The sequence below is a fragment of the Mustelus asterias genome, chromosome 12 (genome assembly GCF_964213995.1).
Source record: "Mustelus asterias chromosome 12, sMusAst1.hap1.1, whole genome shotgun sequence".
NCBI lineage: Eukaryota > Metazoa > Chordata > Chondrichthyes > Carcharhiniformes > Triakidae > Mustelus > Mustelus asterias.
Window position 1 is genome coordinate 55,867,072 of NC_135812.1, and position 16,683 is coordinate 55,883,754.

Genomic DNA, 16,683 nt, shown 5'->3' on the forward strand with positions numbered 1-16,683 from the left:
GCAGAGAGATTTGAATAGGCTGAGTGAGTGGGCGAGGATCTGGCAGATGGAGTATAACGTTGGCAAATGCGAGGTTATTCACTTTGGAAGAAATAATAGCAAATTGGATTATTATTTAAATGGAAAAAAATTACAACATGCTACTGTGCAAAGGGACCTGGGGGTCCTTGTACATGAGTCACAAAAACTCAGTCTGCAAGTACAATAGGTGATCAAGAAGGCAAATGGGATGTTGGCATTTATCGCGAGGGGGATAGAATATAAAAGCAGAGAAGTCTTGCTGCATCTGTACAAGGCATTGGTGAGGCCGCAGCTGGAATACTGTGTGCAGTTTTGGTCCCCTTACTTGCGAAAGGATATATTGGCCTTGGAGGGAGTGCAGAGAAGGTTCACCAGGTTGATACCAGAGATGAGGGGTGTAGATTATGAGGAGAGATTGAGCAGATTAGGTTTGTACTCGTTGGAGTTTAGAAGGCTGAGGGGTGATCTTATAGAGGCATATAAGATAATGAAGGGGCTGGATAGGGTAGAAGTGGAGAGATTCTTTCCACTTAGAAAGGAAACCAGAACTAGAGGGCACAGCCTCAAAATAAAGGGGGGTCAGTTTAGGACAGAGTTGAGGAGGAACTTCTTCTCTCTGAGGATGGTGAATCTCTGGAATTCTCTGCCCACTGAAGTGGTGGAGGCTACCTCGTTGCATATGTTTAAGTCACGGATAGATGGATTTCTGATCGGTAAGGGAATTAAGGGTTATGGGGAACAGGCGGGTAAGTGGAACTGATTCACTTCAGATCAGCCATGATCTTATTGAATGGCGGGGCAGGCTCGAGGGGCTAGATGGCCTACTCCTGCTCCTATTTCTTATGTTCTTATGTTCTTATGCCATAGACCTTTACGCTTATCCGAAGAAGTAAGCGTAAAGTAAGAAGTAAGGGTAAGAGTTCTCCTAGGTGGCTTTCACGACACACAACAACACAGTATCGCTGAGCAGAAACTGATAGCCAAGTTCTGCACACACGAGGACAGCCTCAACCGGGATCTTGGGTTCATATCACTCTGTCTGTAACCCCCATGACTTGCCTGGGCTTGCAAAATCTCACGAACTGTCCTGGCTGGAGACAATACACATCTCTTTAACCTGTGCTTAACGCTCTCTCCATTCACACTATTTGTACCTTTAAGACTTGATTGCCTGTAAAGACTCGCATTCCAACCATTATCTTGTAAATTGAGTTTGTGTCTATATATGCCCTGTTTGTGAACACAACTCCCACTCACCCGATGAAGGAGCAGCGCTCTGAAAGCTAGTGGCTTGTGCTACCAAATAAACCAGTTGGACTTTAACCTGGTGTTGTGAGACTTCTTACTGTGCTTACCACAGTCCAACACCGGCATCTCCACTTCATCACTGAGCTGCCCAGCAGCATGTAATCCATTAATACTAAAGAATACGGTGGAGGAATTAAGTACCATCACCATCACTAGAACAGTAAAATTAGACAAACTAATGGGGCTGGAGGCACATAGGTTCCCTGGCCCTGATGGCTTGTATCCTAGGATCCTAAAAGTAGCAGCTGCCATGATAGTGGATGCATTGGTTGTAATTTTCCAAAAATCCTTGGATTCTGGAAAAGTTCTGGAGAATTGGCAAACTGCCACTGTGACACCTCTATACAAAAAGGGAGGGAGGCAACAACAGGCCAATTAGCCTAACATCCATCATTGCAAAAATGTTGGAATCAATTATTAAGGAAGTGATAGCAGCGCATTTGGAGAATCGTAATCTAATCAAGCAGAGTCAGTGTGGCTTCATGAAAGCTAAATCGGATCTGACTAATATATTAGTGTTTTTCAAGGAAGTCTCAACCAGTGTGGGTAGAGGAAACCAGTAGATGTGTTGTATTTGGACTTCCAGAAGGCATCTGATAAGGTACCTGACAAAAAGTTAAGTCATAAGATAAGAGCCCATGATGTTGGAGGTAGTATATTGACATGGATAGAAAATTGACGAATGGGGAGAAAACTGCGAGTCGGGATAAGGGGTTCTTTTTCAGGTTGGTGACCTGTAACCACAGGGATCAGTGCTGAGACCGCAACTGTTCACAATATATGTTAATGACTTGGAGGAAGGAAGTGAATGTACTGTAGCCAAATTTGCAGATGACACAAAAATAGATGGAAAGGCAAGTTGCGAGAGGGATACTGTTGGAGGGATCAAACAAGTGGAGTCTTTGAGACCATATGGAGTTTCAACAAGAGGTTTATTCAAGCTTGTACTGTATATACGGGAGTGCACCTAGAGAAACAACTCAGGGCTATTCTTCTGAGTGACTCTGCTCAGGTGGATTCAAACAGCATTCTTATACTATTTCCTGTTACAATGTGTGCATTCAATGTTCCGATTGGGCCATTATTTGTTAGTTCAGCTTTTTTAGTTACAGAACTATACTTGTGATTGATGATGGGATCTGTGGTCCTGTTTTGCTGATTAGACCATCTCACACAATGTTGTTTCAATCGTCCCGGTGATGTTATTTTTGTACTGTTTCCCCTTTATCTCCTGTGTTGATTGTTTCTACTTCTGTGTGATATGAAATCATTATAAGCTCCTTCTGACATGTAAATTTATTAATTACTACACTATCATCACTTCAACCATGACGTTGGTTTTTGATTAGAGTTACTCAGGGGACAAAGACTTTATGCATTTTCCCAGACATGGGGGAGTCTTGGTAAACAGCACCTTGGATCTCCATTGTTGTTACTATCTCCAGTACCTACCACCTGGTGTGTGGTTGTCTGGTCCTATCTGGGGGTGGGTGGGGTGGTTACTCACAGTTGTCTTCCTGCAGTAAGCTTTAATACTTCAGCCTGGCTGCAGCTTTAACCCTTTCTGCTAGTTTTGCTGCAGTCTATGTTCTCTTAAATCTAATCCTTCCACAGATACAAACAGTTTACAAACAGATATTGATATGTTAAGTACGTGGGCAAAATGTTGGCAAATGGGAGTATAACGTGGGAAAATGCGAAGTTGTTCATTTTGGAAGGGAGAACAAAAGAACAGAGTATTATTCAAATGGAGGAAAACTGCAGAAAGCTGCAACACAAAAGGACTTGGGAGAACTTGTGCACGAAACACAGAAAGCTCACACACAGGTACGGCAGAAAATCAGGAAGAATAATGGAATGTTGGCCATTTCAAGGGGGTTGGTGTATAAGAGCAGGGATGTGTCGCTGCAACTGTACAAAGTACTGGTGAGACCACATCTGGAGCACTGAGAGCAGTTTTGGTCCCCTTATTTAAAGAAAGATATTAGGCACGATCTTACCACCTTGCTGCGCCCATCAATCAGCGTGGTCAGCTGGGAAAATAGTGTGTGATGCAAAAAATCCAATTCGCGCCCAGCACCTAACAGTTTGCTTCCTTCCTAGCCCCTTTCGAATGGCGCCAACCGCTTTGTGCCCAGAAAGGGCACAAAACTTATTAGCATGAGGTTGACTGGATTTTAATATCACGGCACGGTGTCACAATGGTTAGCACTGCTGCCTCACAGCTCCAGAGACCCGGGTTTGATTCCTGGCTTGGGTGACTGTCTGTGTGGAGTTTGCACATTCTTCCCGTGTCTGCGTGGGTTTCCTCTGGATGCTCCAGTTTCCTCCCACAGTCCAAAAATGTGCTGGTTAGGTGCATTGGCCATGCTAAATTCTCCCTCAGTGTACCCGAACAGGTGCCAGAGTGTGGCGACTTTGGGATTTTCACAGTAACATCATTGCATTGTTAGCATAAGCCTACTTGTGACTAATAAGGTTTGGATACGGCTGGACTCTCCTGGGTGAATGGCCTCGGCAGGGGCTCCAGCATTTACTTCTCCCTCAGGGTGTCCGTCAGCCCCTCAAACTCTCCATGGGATGGCAGGGCAGCTGGAGTGAGCTCCAGAGGCCTCGGCATCACTTGGTGCTACCAATCCTGGAGGCCCAACTGCATCTGCCCCACGGTGTGAGTTCTCAGCTTCAGCCCTGAGTCTGGAGCAAGCTCTAGATCCCTCATCAATAGAGCTGTGAGACAGGACCAAGCTCCAGAGGCCCTCAACATGGTCCTCTGAGACTCAACCACGCCTTGGACCCTGCCACCCATACCAACCATTTCCTGCCCCAGGCTTTCCACTGCAGTAGCCACCCTTGCGGTGTTGGTCTGGGCACCACCTTCTGTAACTCCTCCAAACAGCCTCGCAGTTGCTGCAATGTTGCTGAGAGCCTCTCCTGCAACTCCCCGGCTCTGCTTCTGCATCTCCAGCAACTTCTGGAGAACTGATCCCAGCGGCCCGGCACCTCCGCCTGCCCGAGCCCTCGGACATTCCCGCTTCCACTTGATATACATCAACAGTTGTGTGGTCCTCACCAGGAAGTGCCCCAGAAACCTCGCCACTAACATGTCCCACCGAGCTGACGGTATCTGTGCTGGTGGACACTGCGTGCAGTGCCGCTGTCGAGTGGTAGGCGCTTTGCTTGGAGGTTTCCACAAGTCTTCCAGCTGGGAATGTCAACGGGGTCACTGTGGGGTGTGTGGGGGGAGGGGGGGGGGCGCGCACTCCTGACAGGCCAGTCTCAAGGCAGGGGAGGGGGAGGATTGAAAGACTGATGGCTGGAAGGGTGTGGAGTGTTGGGGCTGTTGGGGGTGGGGGCAATCTGCTGGCGTACGTTAGCACTGTGCCTCAGCAGGCAGGGTTTGTGACAGGCAGTGCCAGAGGGGTTGGAGGAAGGTGCTGGGGGGGCCGGGAGCTGGGAGACCGCAGGGTGTCAGAGAGGGTCAGTGTGGATGTTCCAGGCCTGGTGGACGAGGCTGATTGCAGGACAGGATGGACACACCCTTGCTGCCTGAGTGCAATTGTTCAGTTTCTTTCTGCCCTCAGTCGTCCATGCCAGTGTGTGTCACTGACTGCCACGACCATCACTTCCCAGCTGCATTGCCGGCCTGACTCCGTGGCTGCCACCCATCTTGGGGGAAGGAGATGGCCCTTCATGGTGTCCAGCAGCCATCCCTGCTCTCCCACTGTAAAACACTTGACTGCTCTACCTGGTGCCATCTTCCTGGCGTGACCTACTGTGAGTCTATCGTTAGTGTTTAAATGCAGCTCCCGCTTGTTACCGGTGCACAGCCACGGTTACCTAGGGCGAGTCAGGCACCTGGAGGTTCCATTATGTTGTGATTCACATGGAGGCTCTTTCATTGCGATGCAGAGCGTGCCTCTGAGACTGGCATGGAACACTCCTGTTTTCTCCCTCGTTCAACACTTATGTTTTGGGAAAATTCTGCCCATTATTTCATTGGAAACAGTTCAGAGAATGTTCACTCGGATGATCCCCAGTGTGGAGGGATTGTCTTATGAGGAAAGGTTAAACAGGTTGGGACTCTACTCATTGGATTTTAGAAGAATGAGAGATGATCTCACTCAAACGTACAAGATTCTTAAGGGGCTTGACAGGGTAAATGCTGAGAGGATGTTTCCCATCATGGGGGAATCTAGGACAAGAGGGCATAGTCTCAGAATAAAGGGGCACCAATTTAAGACTGAGGTGAGGAGAAATTTCTTCTCTGAGGGTTGTGAGTCTTCGGAGCTCTTTGCTACAGAGAGCAGTAGAGGCAGAATTCTTCTGTATATTTCAGGCTGAGATAGATAGATTTTTGATCAGTAAGGGAAAGGGCAGAAAAGTGGACATGAGGAACATTGGATCTATTCCTGTTCCTATGTCTTATAGTTTACGACATTGTAATAACTAATTGACTGTGATGTGCTTTGGGGTGTGCTGAAATAATAAAAGAGGTTGTATAAATGGAGGTTTTAATCCTATTTCTCTCCATATTCTCTGAAGTACCTTGTTATGTTTTTTTACATGAAAGGCACTACAGGCAGTCCCCGGGTTACGAACGCCCGACTTACGAACGCCCGTACTTACGTACCGACCTCCGTAAAACCTATTATTTAAAAAAATCGAGTTACATACAATGTACTAACGAACGGGCGGACTACATTGCGCGACGTTCAAAACACTGTGCGTTTTCAGCGGTTCGTCGGCCCGAGGGAGAACAACGCCACGCCGTTGTCGCCATTTATTATTATTATTACTGTATTATTATATTTAAGATGTTTTAGGTAAATATATACTATATACGAAGGCAAACATTTGACTAATTGACGCTAGATGTGAACCATACGTAACTGTTCCGACTTACATACAAATTCGACTTACAGACAGACTTAAAAACGGAACTCGTTCGTAACCCGGGGACTGCCTGTATATACATTCGAGTTGTTGTCGCTGCGTGCTGTGAGTTCACATTGTGAAACTTGTACAAAGTGTTTGTTTCTGGCTGTCCTGAACCTGAGAGCGGTGGGAGAATGTGATTTAATTGAAACTTATAGGGGTGATCTTGCCATCCTCATGAAAGCCGGTGTGGCTCAAGATCTGGACGTCACCAATCTCACTGGTGAGTTTGCGGTTTTGGATCTTCCCCACCCCTTCACTGACGATGTGAACTTGTTGTGTGGGGGTCTCCTCGGGAGCAAAGGTAAGTATAACTCCCAGGGGAGTGGGACATAGCCAGACAGTGGTCTGGCACTGCCCCTTGGTGCTGCCCCTTGGCACAGATTAAAATTGATGTGGAACTCACGCAACCCTGCCACAGCAACCTCTGCAAGACGTGCCGGATCATCAACACGGATGCCATCATCTCACGTGAGAACACCATCCTCCAGGTACACGGTACCTACTCTTGCAACTCGGCCAACATTGTCTACCTGATACGCTGCAGGAAAGGATGTCCCGAGGCATGGTACATTGGGGAGACCATGCAGACGCTACAACAACGGATGAATGAACACCGCTCGACAATCACCAGGCAAGACTGTTCTCTTCCTGCTGGGGAGCACTTCAGCAGTCACGGGCATTCGGCCTCTGATCTTTGGGTAAGCGTTCTCCAAGGCGGCCTTCACGACACACGACAACGCAGAGTCACTGAGCAGAGACTGATAGCCAGGTTCCGCACACATGAGGACGGCCTCAACCGGGATCTTGGGTTCATGTCACACTATCTGTAACCCCCACGACTTGCCTGGGCTTGCAAAATCTCACTAACTGTCCTGTCTGGAAACACTACACATCTCTTTAACCTGTGCTTAACGCTCTCTCCACTCACATTGTCTGTACCTTTAAGACTTGATTACCTGTAAAGACTCGCATTCCAATCATTATTTTGTAAATTGAGTTTTTGTCTTTATATGCCCTGTTTGTGAACAGAACTCCCACTCACCTGACGAAGGGGCAGCGCTCCGAACGCTAGTGGCTTTTGCTACCAAATAAACCTGTTGGACTTTAACCGGGTGTTGTGAGATTTCTTATACAGATTAAAATCGCCAGGTTAGCACCATACCAATGCCAACTTGGCAGTACCAACCTGTGCCATGGGGTGGGCCCCAGTTGGAGCCTCGTGGCTGGGGGGGGGTGCCAGCCCAGACAATACGGGAAGTGGGGAGAAGGAGCCAAGGATCGGTGGGGGGGGGGGGGGGGGCGGGTGCAGAGGCCAAGGATCAGGGGGATAAGAGAAGTGCCAACTCTTATCAGTGATGGGGAATGAGGGGGGTCCCTGGGCAGCATGGGGATGGTTTATTCCGGTTCTGATTGAGGCACCATTTAACCTAGCACCCCAATCTCTGAGCAGCTAGGTTTTTGCCAGCATGTTGAGGCCCCGCCCCCTGTATGACTGGCAGAAATCTGGAGAAAAAACCGGCGTGTTTCTCTGGAGAAAAAATTGCCAGTTTTCCAACTGGAAACAACACTCTGCCCTGTTTTGGTAAGTTTTAGCCCATTGATACAGATCCTCAGGTCCCAGTAGATTTTCACTATTGAGGATCACAATTGCACTGTAACTGCGAGAGCTGATCCACACAGCAACCTGCAAGCTCTGACTTGTCACAACGACGCTGCTGCTAACATTGCAGCAAACCTAGAACCATTGAACCTCTATAGTGCAGGAGGAGGCCATTCAGCCCATCGTGTCTGCATCGACTCTCCAACAGAGCATCTTACCCAGGCCCACCTCCGCCCCATCCCCGTGACCCCATGTATTCATTCCACTAATCCCCCTAACCTACACATCTTGGGGCACTAAGGGTCAATTTAGCATGGCCAATCCACCTAGCCTGCACATCTTTGGACTGTGGGAGGAAACCGGAGCACCCGGAGGAAACCCACGCAGACACGGGGAGAATGTGCAAACTCCACACAGACAGTGACCCAAGCTGGGAATCGAACCCGGGTCCCTGGCGCTGTGAGGCAGCAGTGCTAACCACTATGCCACCATGCCGCCTGTAAAGCATCTCTAACTCTGCTCACAAAACCTCTCCCCTACCCTGGCATTGCTGATGGCCCAGCCTCATCGGCACCTCTCACAGGTGGCACAGTGGTTAGCACTGCTGCCTCACAGCACTAGGGACCCAAGTTCGATTCCCGGCTTGGGTCACTGTCTGTGCATGGATTTCCTCCGGATGCTCCGGTTTCCTCCCATAGTCTGAAAGACGTGCTGGTTCGGTGCATTGACCCAAAACAGGCACCGGAATGTGGTGACAAAGGGAATTTCACAGTAACTTCATTGCAGTGTTAATGTAAGCCTTACTTGTGACCAATAAATAAACTTAATAAACTTTTCACATACCCCAGTCTCCTCTGCCACTGCTTATAGCCTTCACCCACCCCCACCACCCCACCAGCTCCATCCAGCGCTCCTAGTGACCCCTGAGCAGCGCCCCCCACAGCTACCCCATTTCAGCACAATTTCTGCCAAAACCGCCCTCCCCCGCATTGTCCTCTTTCAGGATATTGGGGGAAACGTCTCAGAGTAAGTGGGCAGCCATTTTAGAGTGAGATAAAGAGAGATATCTTTGCTCAAAAGATTGTTCATTTTTGGGATCATCTCCCTCAGAGAGCTATGGACACTCAGTTATTGAATATCAAGATGGAAGTTGATAGGTTTTTGTGTTCTAAGAGATATGGCAATAGTGTGGGAAACTGGATTTAATGTAGAAAATTAGCCATGATCCTATCGAATAGCAGAGCAAGTTCAAAGGAGCAAATGCCCTGCTCCTCCTCCCATTTCTTATATGTGTATGTTTATATTCCTTTTCTTCAAACATATCTACATTCTTAAGCTGGGATCCTACATCCCAAGGCCATCACCAATCGTTGCCAGATCTAGCCACACATCCGATTGCAACCAGACCCAACACATCCAACATTCCCACTTTACCTAAAGGGGATTGGCAGGGTAAATACGTGGTGTTACGGGGATAGGGCTTGGGTAGGATTGTTGTCGGTGCAGGCTTGATGGGCCGAATGGCCTCTTTCTGCACTGTAGGGATTCTATGATTCCATGACACCTCCCACCATTCACTCAGATTGTTCTTGCCCACTATCCCTCCCTTCACCTTGAACACCAGCACCTCCGACACATGTCCCCAAGACCATAACCCTGCCCAGGCCTGCTATAAACATCTGGATCATTGGGAATCAAACATGTAAGCGAGTCAATGCCATCACTGATTCTCAAATTCATTTTCTTTCTCCACAGACTATCCTGGTGGGTGACAGTGGCGTTGGAAAGACATCACTGTTAGTGCAGTTTGACCAAGGAAAGTTCATTCCGGGATCATTCTCTGCGACTGTGGGAATCGGATTCACAGTAAGTTCCTGGTTTTCTGTTCACTGTTCTGGCAGAAGCTGCAGCTGTTTTTGTTTATTCCAGAGTGTCTCAGGATAAGAAACAATCTGAGAAATACAGTTGGTAATCTGTAGTTTGTCATGTTCAGTTTGTACTCATACGCTGATAGTCGATGGTTTGATGTTGCTGCTGGAAAAACAGCAAATTGTTGATAACATTGAGCTCTTCAGATGAGAAATGTAATAAAGGTTATTTTATAAATATGCTACAATGGGTCTCAGTGTCGCTGGCAATGTCTCAGCATTCACTGCCCATCCCTCGCTGCCTCCAGACAATGGGCTGTGTTGTCTCACTGAGCCACTGCAATCGATGTGGTGAAGGTGGCTCCATTGTGTGAGAGGAAACTTAAGGATTTTGATCCAGTGATGATGAAGGAAAGTGATGTGTGTTCAAGCCAGGAAGGTGTGTGGCTTGGAGGGACATGAGCAGTTGAGGGGGTTTCCATGTACTTGCTACATTGTCTTTCGAGATAGTGGATGCTGCAAGTTTTGGAATACAGTACAAGCTGAAACAGCTCAAAGGACTTCAATAGGTTTCTTCAAGACGGGGCACTGAGAAAGATGCAATAATGTAGGGAGTGAGATTGAATAAAGAAGATGATCAGGAGGTGAGTCTAAGGTTTTTTTCAAGATGCCGCTGGAGCGAGGCGCCTTCATGCAAGCTGTGCCCAACATACGTCGTAGTTCTACCTTTTACTCTCCTTCAAGGTTCTCAAACTTCATTCGAATTCTTTTAAACTCTCCAACAATGCTGCGCCCGAGCTATGACTGGAACACGACATACTACACCCCTGATGCGCGATTGATTCACACGGGAGGCTAGGACATACCCGGGAATAAAGGCTTTTATTCACGACAAATAGGAGCACACTACTTAACAATATTATCCCAGACTAAAGACTACTAGGAAGTAGCAGTGACCTTTATACTCCTGTAAGAAGGCGGAGCCGAACGGAGTGTACCACATAAACAATAATAACAGGTGGAACACCCCAACCCTAACCCCAACAGTAACAAGAGTAACATATGTACAAGTACCCATAGTGGTAACCATCTATGGTTCACCACAACCCCCTCCATTCCTTTTCTATGAATGGTATGCTCTGTCTGTATAGCACGCAAGAAACAATACCTTTCACTGTACATATGACAATAATACATCAAATCAAATCGAATCAAATCAAAAGTGATTGTAGGATATGAGGAGGTGAAGATGTTGATATTCCCGGGCTCTCAGTGCTCCCGGGTCCCCACACTCCCGGGGTTTCCACACTCCCGGCGTCTTCACAAACCCAGGGTCTCCACAGTCCCGGGGTCCCCACACTCCCGGATTCTCCACACTCCCGGATTCTCCACACTCCCAGAATCTCGGTGCTCCCGGGGTCTCAACAGCCTCGGGTCTCCGCACTCCCGGGGTCTCTGCAGGCCCGGGGGTCTCGGTACACCAGGGGTCTCCGCACTGCCAGGTTCTTCACACTCCCGAGGTCTCCGCACTCCCGGGATCTCGGTGCCCCCGGATCGCAACAGTCTCGGGTCTCCACACTCCCGGGGTCTCTGCAGGCCCGGGGTCATAGAAATCATAGAAATCATAGAAACCCTACAGTGCAGAAGGAGGCCATTCGGCCCATCGAGTCTGCACCGACCACAATCCCAACCAGGCCCTACCCCCACATATTTACCCGCTAATCCCTCTAACCTACGCATTTTAGGATTCTAAGGGGCAATTTTCAACCTGGTCAATCAACCTAACCCGCACATCTTTGGACTGTGGGAGGAAACCGGAGCACCCGGAGGAAACCCACGCAGACACGAGGAGAACGTGCAAACTCCACACAGACAGTGACCCGAGCCGGGAATCGAACCCGGGACCCTGGAGCTGTGTACACCAGGGGTCTCCGCACTGCCAGGCTCTTCACACTCCCGAGGTCTCCGCACTCCCAGGGTCTCCGCACTCCCGGGATCTCGGTGCCTCTGGATCGCAACAGTCCCGGGTTCTCCGCACCCCCGGGGTCTCCACACCCCCGGGGTCTCCGCACTCCTGGGGTCTCGGTGCTCCCAGATTCTCCACACTCCCGGGGTCTCTGCATTCCCGGGGTCTCGGTGCTCCCGGGTTCTCCACACTCCCGGGGTCTCTACAGTCCCGGGGTCTCGGTGCTCCCGAGTTCTCCACACTCCCGGGGTCTCCGCACTCCCGGGGTCTCCGCATTCCCAGGGTCTCGGTGCTCCCGGGGTCTCCACACTCCCGGGGTCTCGGTGCTCCCGGGTTCTCCACACTCCCGGGGTCTCCGCACTCCCGGGGTCTCGGTGCTCCCGGGTTCTCCACACTCCCGGGGTCTCCGCACTCCCGGGGTCTCGGTGCTCCCGGGTTCTCCACACTCCCGGGGTCTCCACACTCCCGGGGTCTCCGCACTCCCGGGGTCTCCGCATTCCCGGGGTCTCGGTGCTCCCGGGGTCTCCACACTCCGGGGGTCTCGGTGCTCCCGGGGTCTCCGCACTCCCGGGGTCTCCGCATTCCCGGGGTCTCCACACTCCCGGGGTCTCCGCATTCCCGGGGTAATCACACTCCCGGGGTCTCCACATTCCCGGGGTCTCCGCACTCCCGGGGTCTCCACACTCCCGGGGTCTCCGCACTCCCGGGGTCTCCGCACTCCCGGGGTCTCCGCACTCCCGGGGTCTCTGCACTCCCGGGTTCTCCGCACTCCCGGGGTCTCCACATTCCCGGGGTCTCCGCACTCCCGGGGTCTTGGTACTCCCGGGGTCTCCACATTCCCGGGGTCTCCACACTCCCGGGGTCTCCGCACTCCCGGGGTCTCCGCACTCCCGGGGTCTTGGTACTCCCGGGGTCTCCACATTCCCGGGGTCACCGCACTCCCGGGGTCTCCGCACTCCCGGGGTCTCCGCATTCCCGGGGTCTCCGCACTCCCGGGGTCTCCACATTCCCGGGGTGTCGGTGCTCCCGGGGTCTCCACACTCCCGGGGTCTCCACACTCCCGGGGTCTCCACACTCCCGGGGTCTCCACACTCCCGGGGTCTCCGCACTCCCGGGGTCTCCACACTCCCGGGGTCTCCACACTCCCGGGGTCTCCACACTCCCGGGGTCTCCACACTCCCGGGGTCTCGGTGCTCCCGGGGTCTCCACACTCCCGGGGTCTCCACACTCCCGGGGTCTCGGTGCTCCCGGGGTCTCCACACTCCCGGGGTCTCCACACTCCCGGGGTCTCCACACTCCCGGGGTCTCCACACTCCCGGGGTCTCGGTGCCCCCGGGGTCTCCACACTCCCGGGGTCTCCACACTCCCGGGGTCTCCACACTCCCGGGGTCTCGGTGCTCCCGGGGTCTCCACACTCCCGGGGTCTCCACACTCCCGGGGTCTCGGTGCTCCCGGGGTCTCCACACTCCCGGGGTCTCCACACTCCCGGGGTCTCCACACTCCCGGGGTCTCCACACTCCCGGGGTCTCCGCATTCCCGGGGTATCCGCACTCCCGGGGTCTCCGCACTCCCGGGGTCTCCACATTCCCGGGGTCTCCACACTCCCGGGGTCTCCACACTCCCGGTGTTTCCGCATTCCCGGGGTCTCCGCACTCCCGGGGTCTCCGCACTCCCGGGGTCTCCGCACTCCCGGGGTCTCCACACTCCCGGGGTCTCCACACTCCCGGGGTCTCCACACTCCCGGGGTCTCCACACTCCCGGGGTCTCCGCACTCCCGGGGTCTCCACACTCCCGGGGTCTCCACACTCCCGGGGTCTCCACACTCTCGGGGTCTCGGTGCTCCCGGGGTCCCCACACTCCCGGTGTTTCCGCATTCCCGGGGTCTCCGCACTCCCGGGGTCTCCGCACTCCCGGGGTCTCCGCACTCCCGGGGTCTCCACACTCCCGGGGTCTCCACACTCCCGGGGTCTCCACACTCTCGGGGTCTCCACACTCCCGGGGTCTCCGCACTCCCGGGGTCTCCACACTCCCGGTGTCTCCACACTCCCGGGGTCTCCACACTCCCGGGGTCTCCACACACCCGGGGTCTCCGCACTCCCGGGGTCCCCACACGCCCGGTGTTTCCGCATTCCCGGGGTCTCCGCACTCCCGGGGTCTCCGCACTCCCGGGGTCTCCGCATTCCCGGGGTCTCCACACTCCCGGGGTCTCCGCACTCCCGGGGTCTCCACACTCCCGGGGTCTCCACACTCCCGGGGTCTCCACACTCCCGGGGTCTCCACACTCCCGGGGTCTCCACACTCCCGGGGTCTCCACACTCCCGGGGTCTCCGCACTCCCGGGGTCTCCACACTCCCGGGGTCTCCACACTCCCGGGGTCTCCGCACTCCCGGGGTCTCGGTGCTCCCGGGTTCTCCACACTCCCGGGGTCTCCACACTCCCGGGGTCTCCGCACTCCCGGGGTCTCCGCATTCCCGGGGTCTCGGTGCTCCCGGGGTCTCCACACTCCGGGGGTCTCGGTGCTCCCGGGGTCTCCGCACTCCCGGGGTCTCCGCATTCCCGGGGTCTCCACACTCCCGGGGTCTCCGCATTCCCGGGGTAATCACACTCCCGGGGTCTCCACATTCCCGGGGTCTCCGCACTCCCGGGGTCTCCACACTCCCGGGGTCTCCGCACTCCCGGGGTCTCCGCACTCCCGGGGTCTCCGCACTCCCGGGGTCTCTGCACTCCCGGGGTCTCCGCACTCCCGGGGTCTCCACATTCCCGGGGTCTCCGCACTCCCGGGGTCTTGGTACTCCCGGGGTCTCCACATTCCCGGGGTCTCCACACTCCCGGGGTCTCCGCACTCCCGGGGTCTCCGCACTCCCGGGGTCTTGGTACTCCCGGGGTCTCCACATTCCCGGGGTCTCCGCACTCCCGGGGTCTCCGCACTCCCGGGGTCTCCGCATTCCCGGGGTCTCCGCACTCCCGGGGTCTCCACATTCCCGGGGTGTCGGTGCTCCCGGGGTCTCCACACTCCCGGGGTCTCCACACTCCCGGGGTCTCCACACTCCCGGGGTCTCCACACTCCCGGGGTCTCCGCACTCCCGGGGTCTCCACACTCCCGGGGTCTCCACACTCCCGGGGTCTCCACACTCCCGGGGTCTCCACACTCCCGGGGTCTCGGTGCTCCCGGGGTCTCCACACTCCCGGGGTCTCCACACTCCCGGGGTCTCGGTGCTCCCGGGGTCTCCACACTCCCGGGGTCTCCACACTCCCGGGGTCTCCACACTCCCGGGGTCTCCACACTCCCGGGGTCTCGGTGCCCCCGGGGTCTCCACACTCCCGGGGTCTCCACACTCCCGGGGTCTCCACACTCCCGGGGTCTCGGTGCTCCCGGGGTCTCCACACTCCCGGGGCCTCCACACTCCCGGGGTCTCGGTGCTCCCGGGGTCTCCACACTCCCGGGGTCTCCACACTCCCGGGGTCTCCACACTCCCGGGGTCTCCACACTCCCGGGGTCTCCGCATTCCCGGGGTATCCGCACTCCCGGGGTCTCCGCACTCCCGGGGTCTCCACATTCCCGGGGTCTCCACACTCCCGGGGTCTCCACACTCCCGGTGTTTCCGCATTCCCGGGGTCTCCGCACTCCCGGGGTCTCCGCACTCCCGGGGTCTCCGCACTCCCGGGGTCTCCACACTCCCGGGGTCTCCACACTCCCGGGGTCTCCACACTCCCGGGGTCTCCACACTCCCGGGGTCTCCGCACTCCCGGGGTCTCCACACTCCCGGGGTCTCCACACTCCCGGGGTCTCCACACTCTCGGGGTCTCGGTGCTCCCGGGGTCCCCACACTCCCGGTGTTTCCGCATTCCCGGGGTCTCCGCACTCCCGGGGTCTCCGCACTCCCGGGGTCTCCGCACTCCCGGGGTCTCCACACTCCCGGGGTCTCCACACTCCCGGGGTCTCCACACTCTCGGGGTCTCCACACTCCCGGGGTCTCCGCACTCCCGGGGTCTCCACACTCCCGGTGTCTCCACACTCCCGGGGTCTCCACACTCCCGGGGTCTCCACACACCCGGGGTCTCCGCACTCCCGGGGTCCCCACACTCCCGGTGTTTCCGCATTCCCGGGGTCTCCGCACTCCCGGGGTCTCCGCACTCCCGGGGTCTCCGCATTCCCGGGGTCTCCACACTCCCGGGGTCTCCGCACTCCCGGGGTCTCCACACTCCCGGGGTCTCCACACTCCCGGGGTCTCCACACTCCCGGGGTCTCCACACTCCCGGGGTCTCCACACTCCCGGGGTCTCCACACTCCCGGGGTCTCCGCACTCCCGGGGTCTCCACACTCCCGGGGTCTCCACACTCCCGGGGTCTCCACACTCCCGGGGTCTCCACACTCCCGGGGTCTCCACACTCCCGGGGTCTCCACACTCCCGGGGTCTCCACACTCCCGGGGTCTCTGCACTCCCGGGGTCTCCACACTCCCGGGGTCTCTGCACTCCCAGGGTCTCCACACTCCCGGGGTCTCCGCACTCCCGGGGTCTCCGCACTCCCGGGGTCTCCGCATTCCCGGGGTCTCGGTGCTCCCGGGGTCTCTACACTCCCGGGGTCTCGGTGCTCCCGGGGTCTCCGCATTCCCGGGGTCTCCGCACTCCCGGGGTCTCCGCACTCCCGGGGTCTCCACACTCCCGGGGTCTCCGCACTCCCGGGGTCTCCGCACTCCCGGGGTCTCGGTGCTCCCGGGGTCTCCGCATTCCCGGGGTCTCCGCACTCCCGGGGTCTCCACACTCCCGGGGTCTCCGCACTCCCGGGGTCTCCACACTCCCGGGGTCTCCGCACTCCCGGGGTCTCCGCACTCCCGGGGTCTCGGTGCTCCCGGGGTCTCGATACTCCCGGGTTCTCCACACTCCCGGGGTCTCCGCACCCCCGGGGTCTCCGCACTCCCGGGGTCTCCGCACTCCCGGGGTCTCCGCACTCCCGGGGTCTCCACACTCCCGGGGTCTCCG

General features: G+C 55.4%; 1 protein-coding gene across 1 annotated transcript in view; it reads left to right on the forward strand.

Moving 5' to 3' along the window:
* The window catches only part of LOC144501473 (ras-related protein Rab-37), a 359,260-nt gene that overhangs the window by 51,344 nt on the left and 291,233 nt on the right, over nt 1-16,683 (forward strand). The window contains exon 2 of the mRNA XM_078225254.1: nt 9,623-9,733. Coding sequence (XP_078081380.1) covers nt 9,623-9,733 — 111 coding nt within the window. The remainder of the gene's footprint in view (nt 1-9,622; nt 9,734-16,683) is intronic.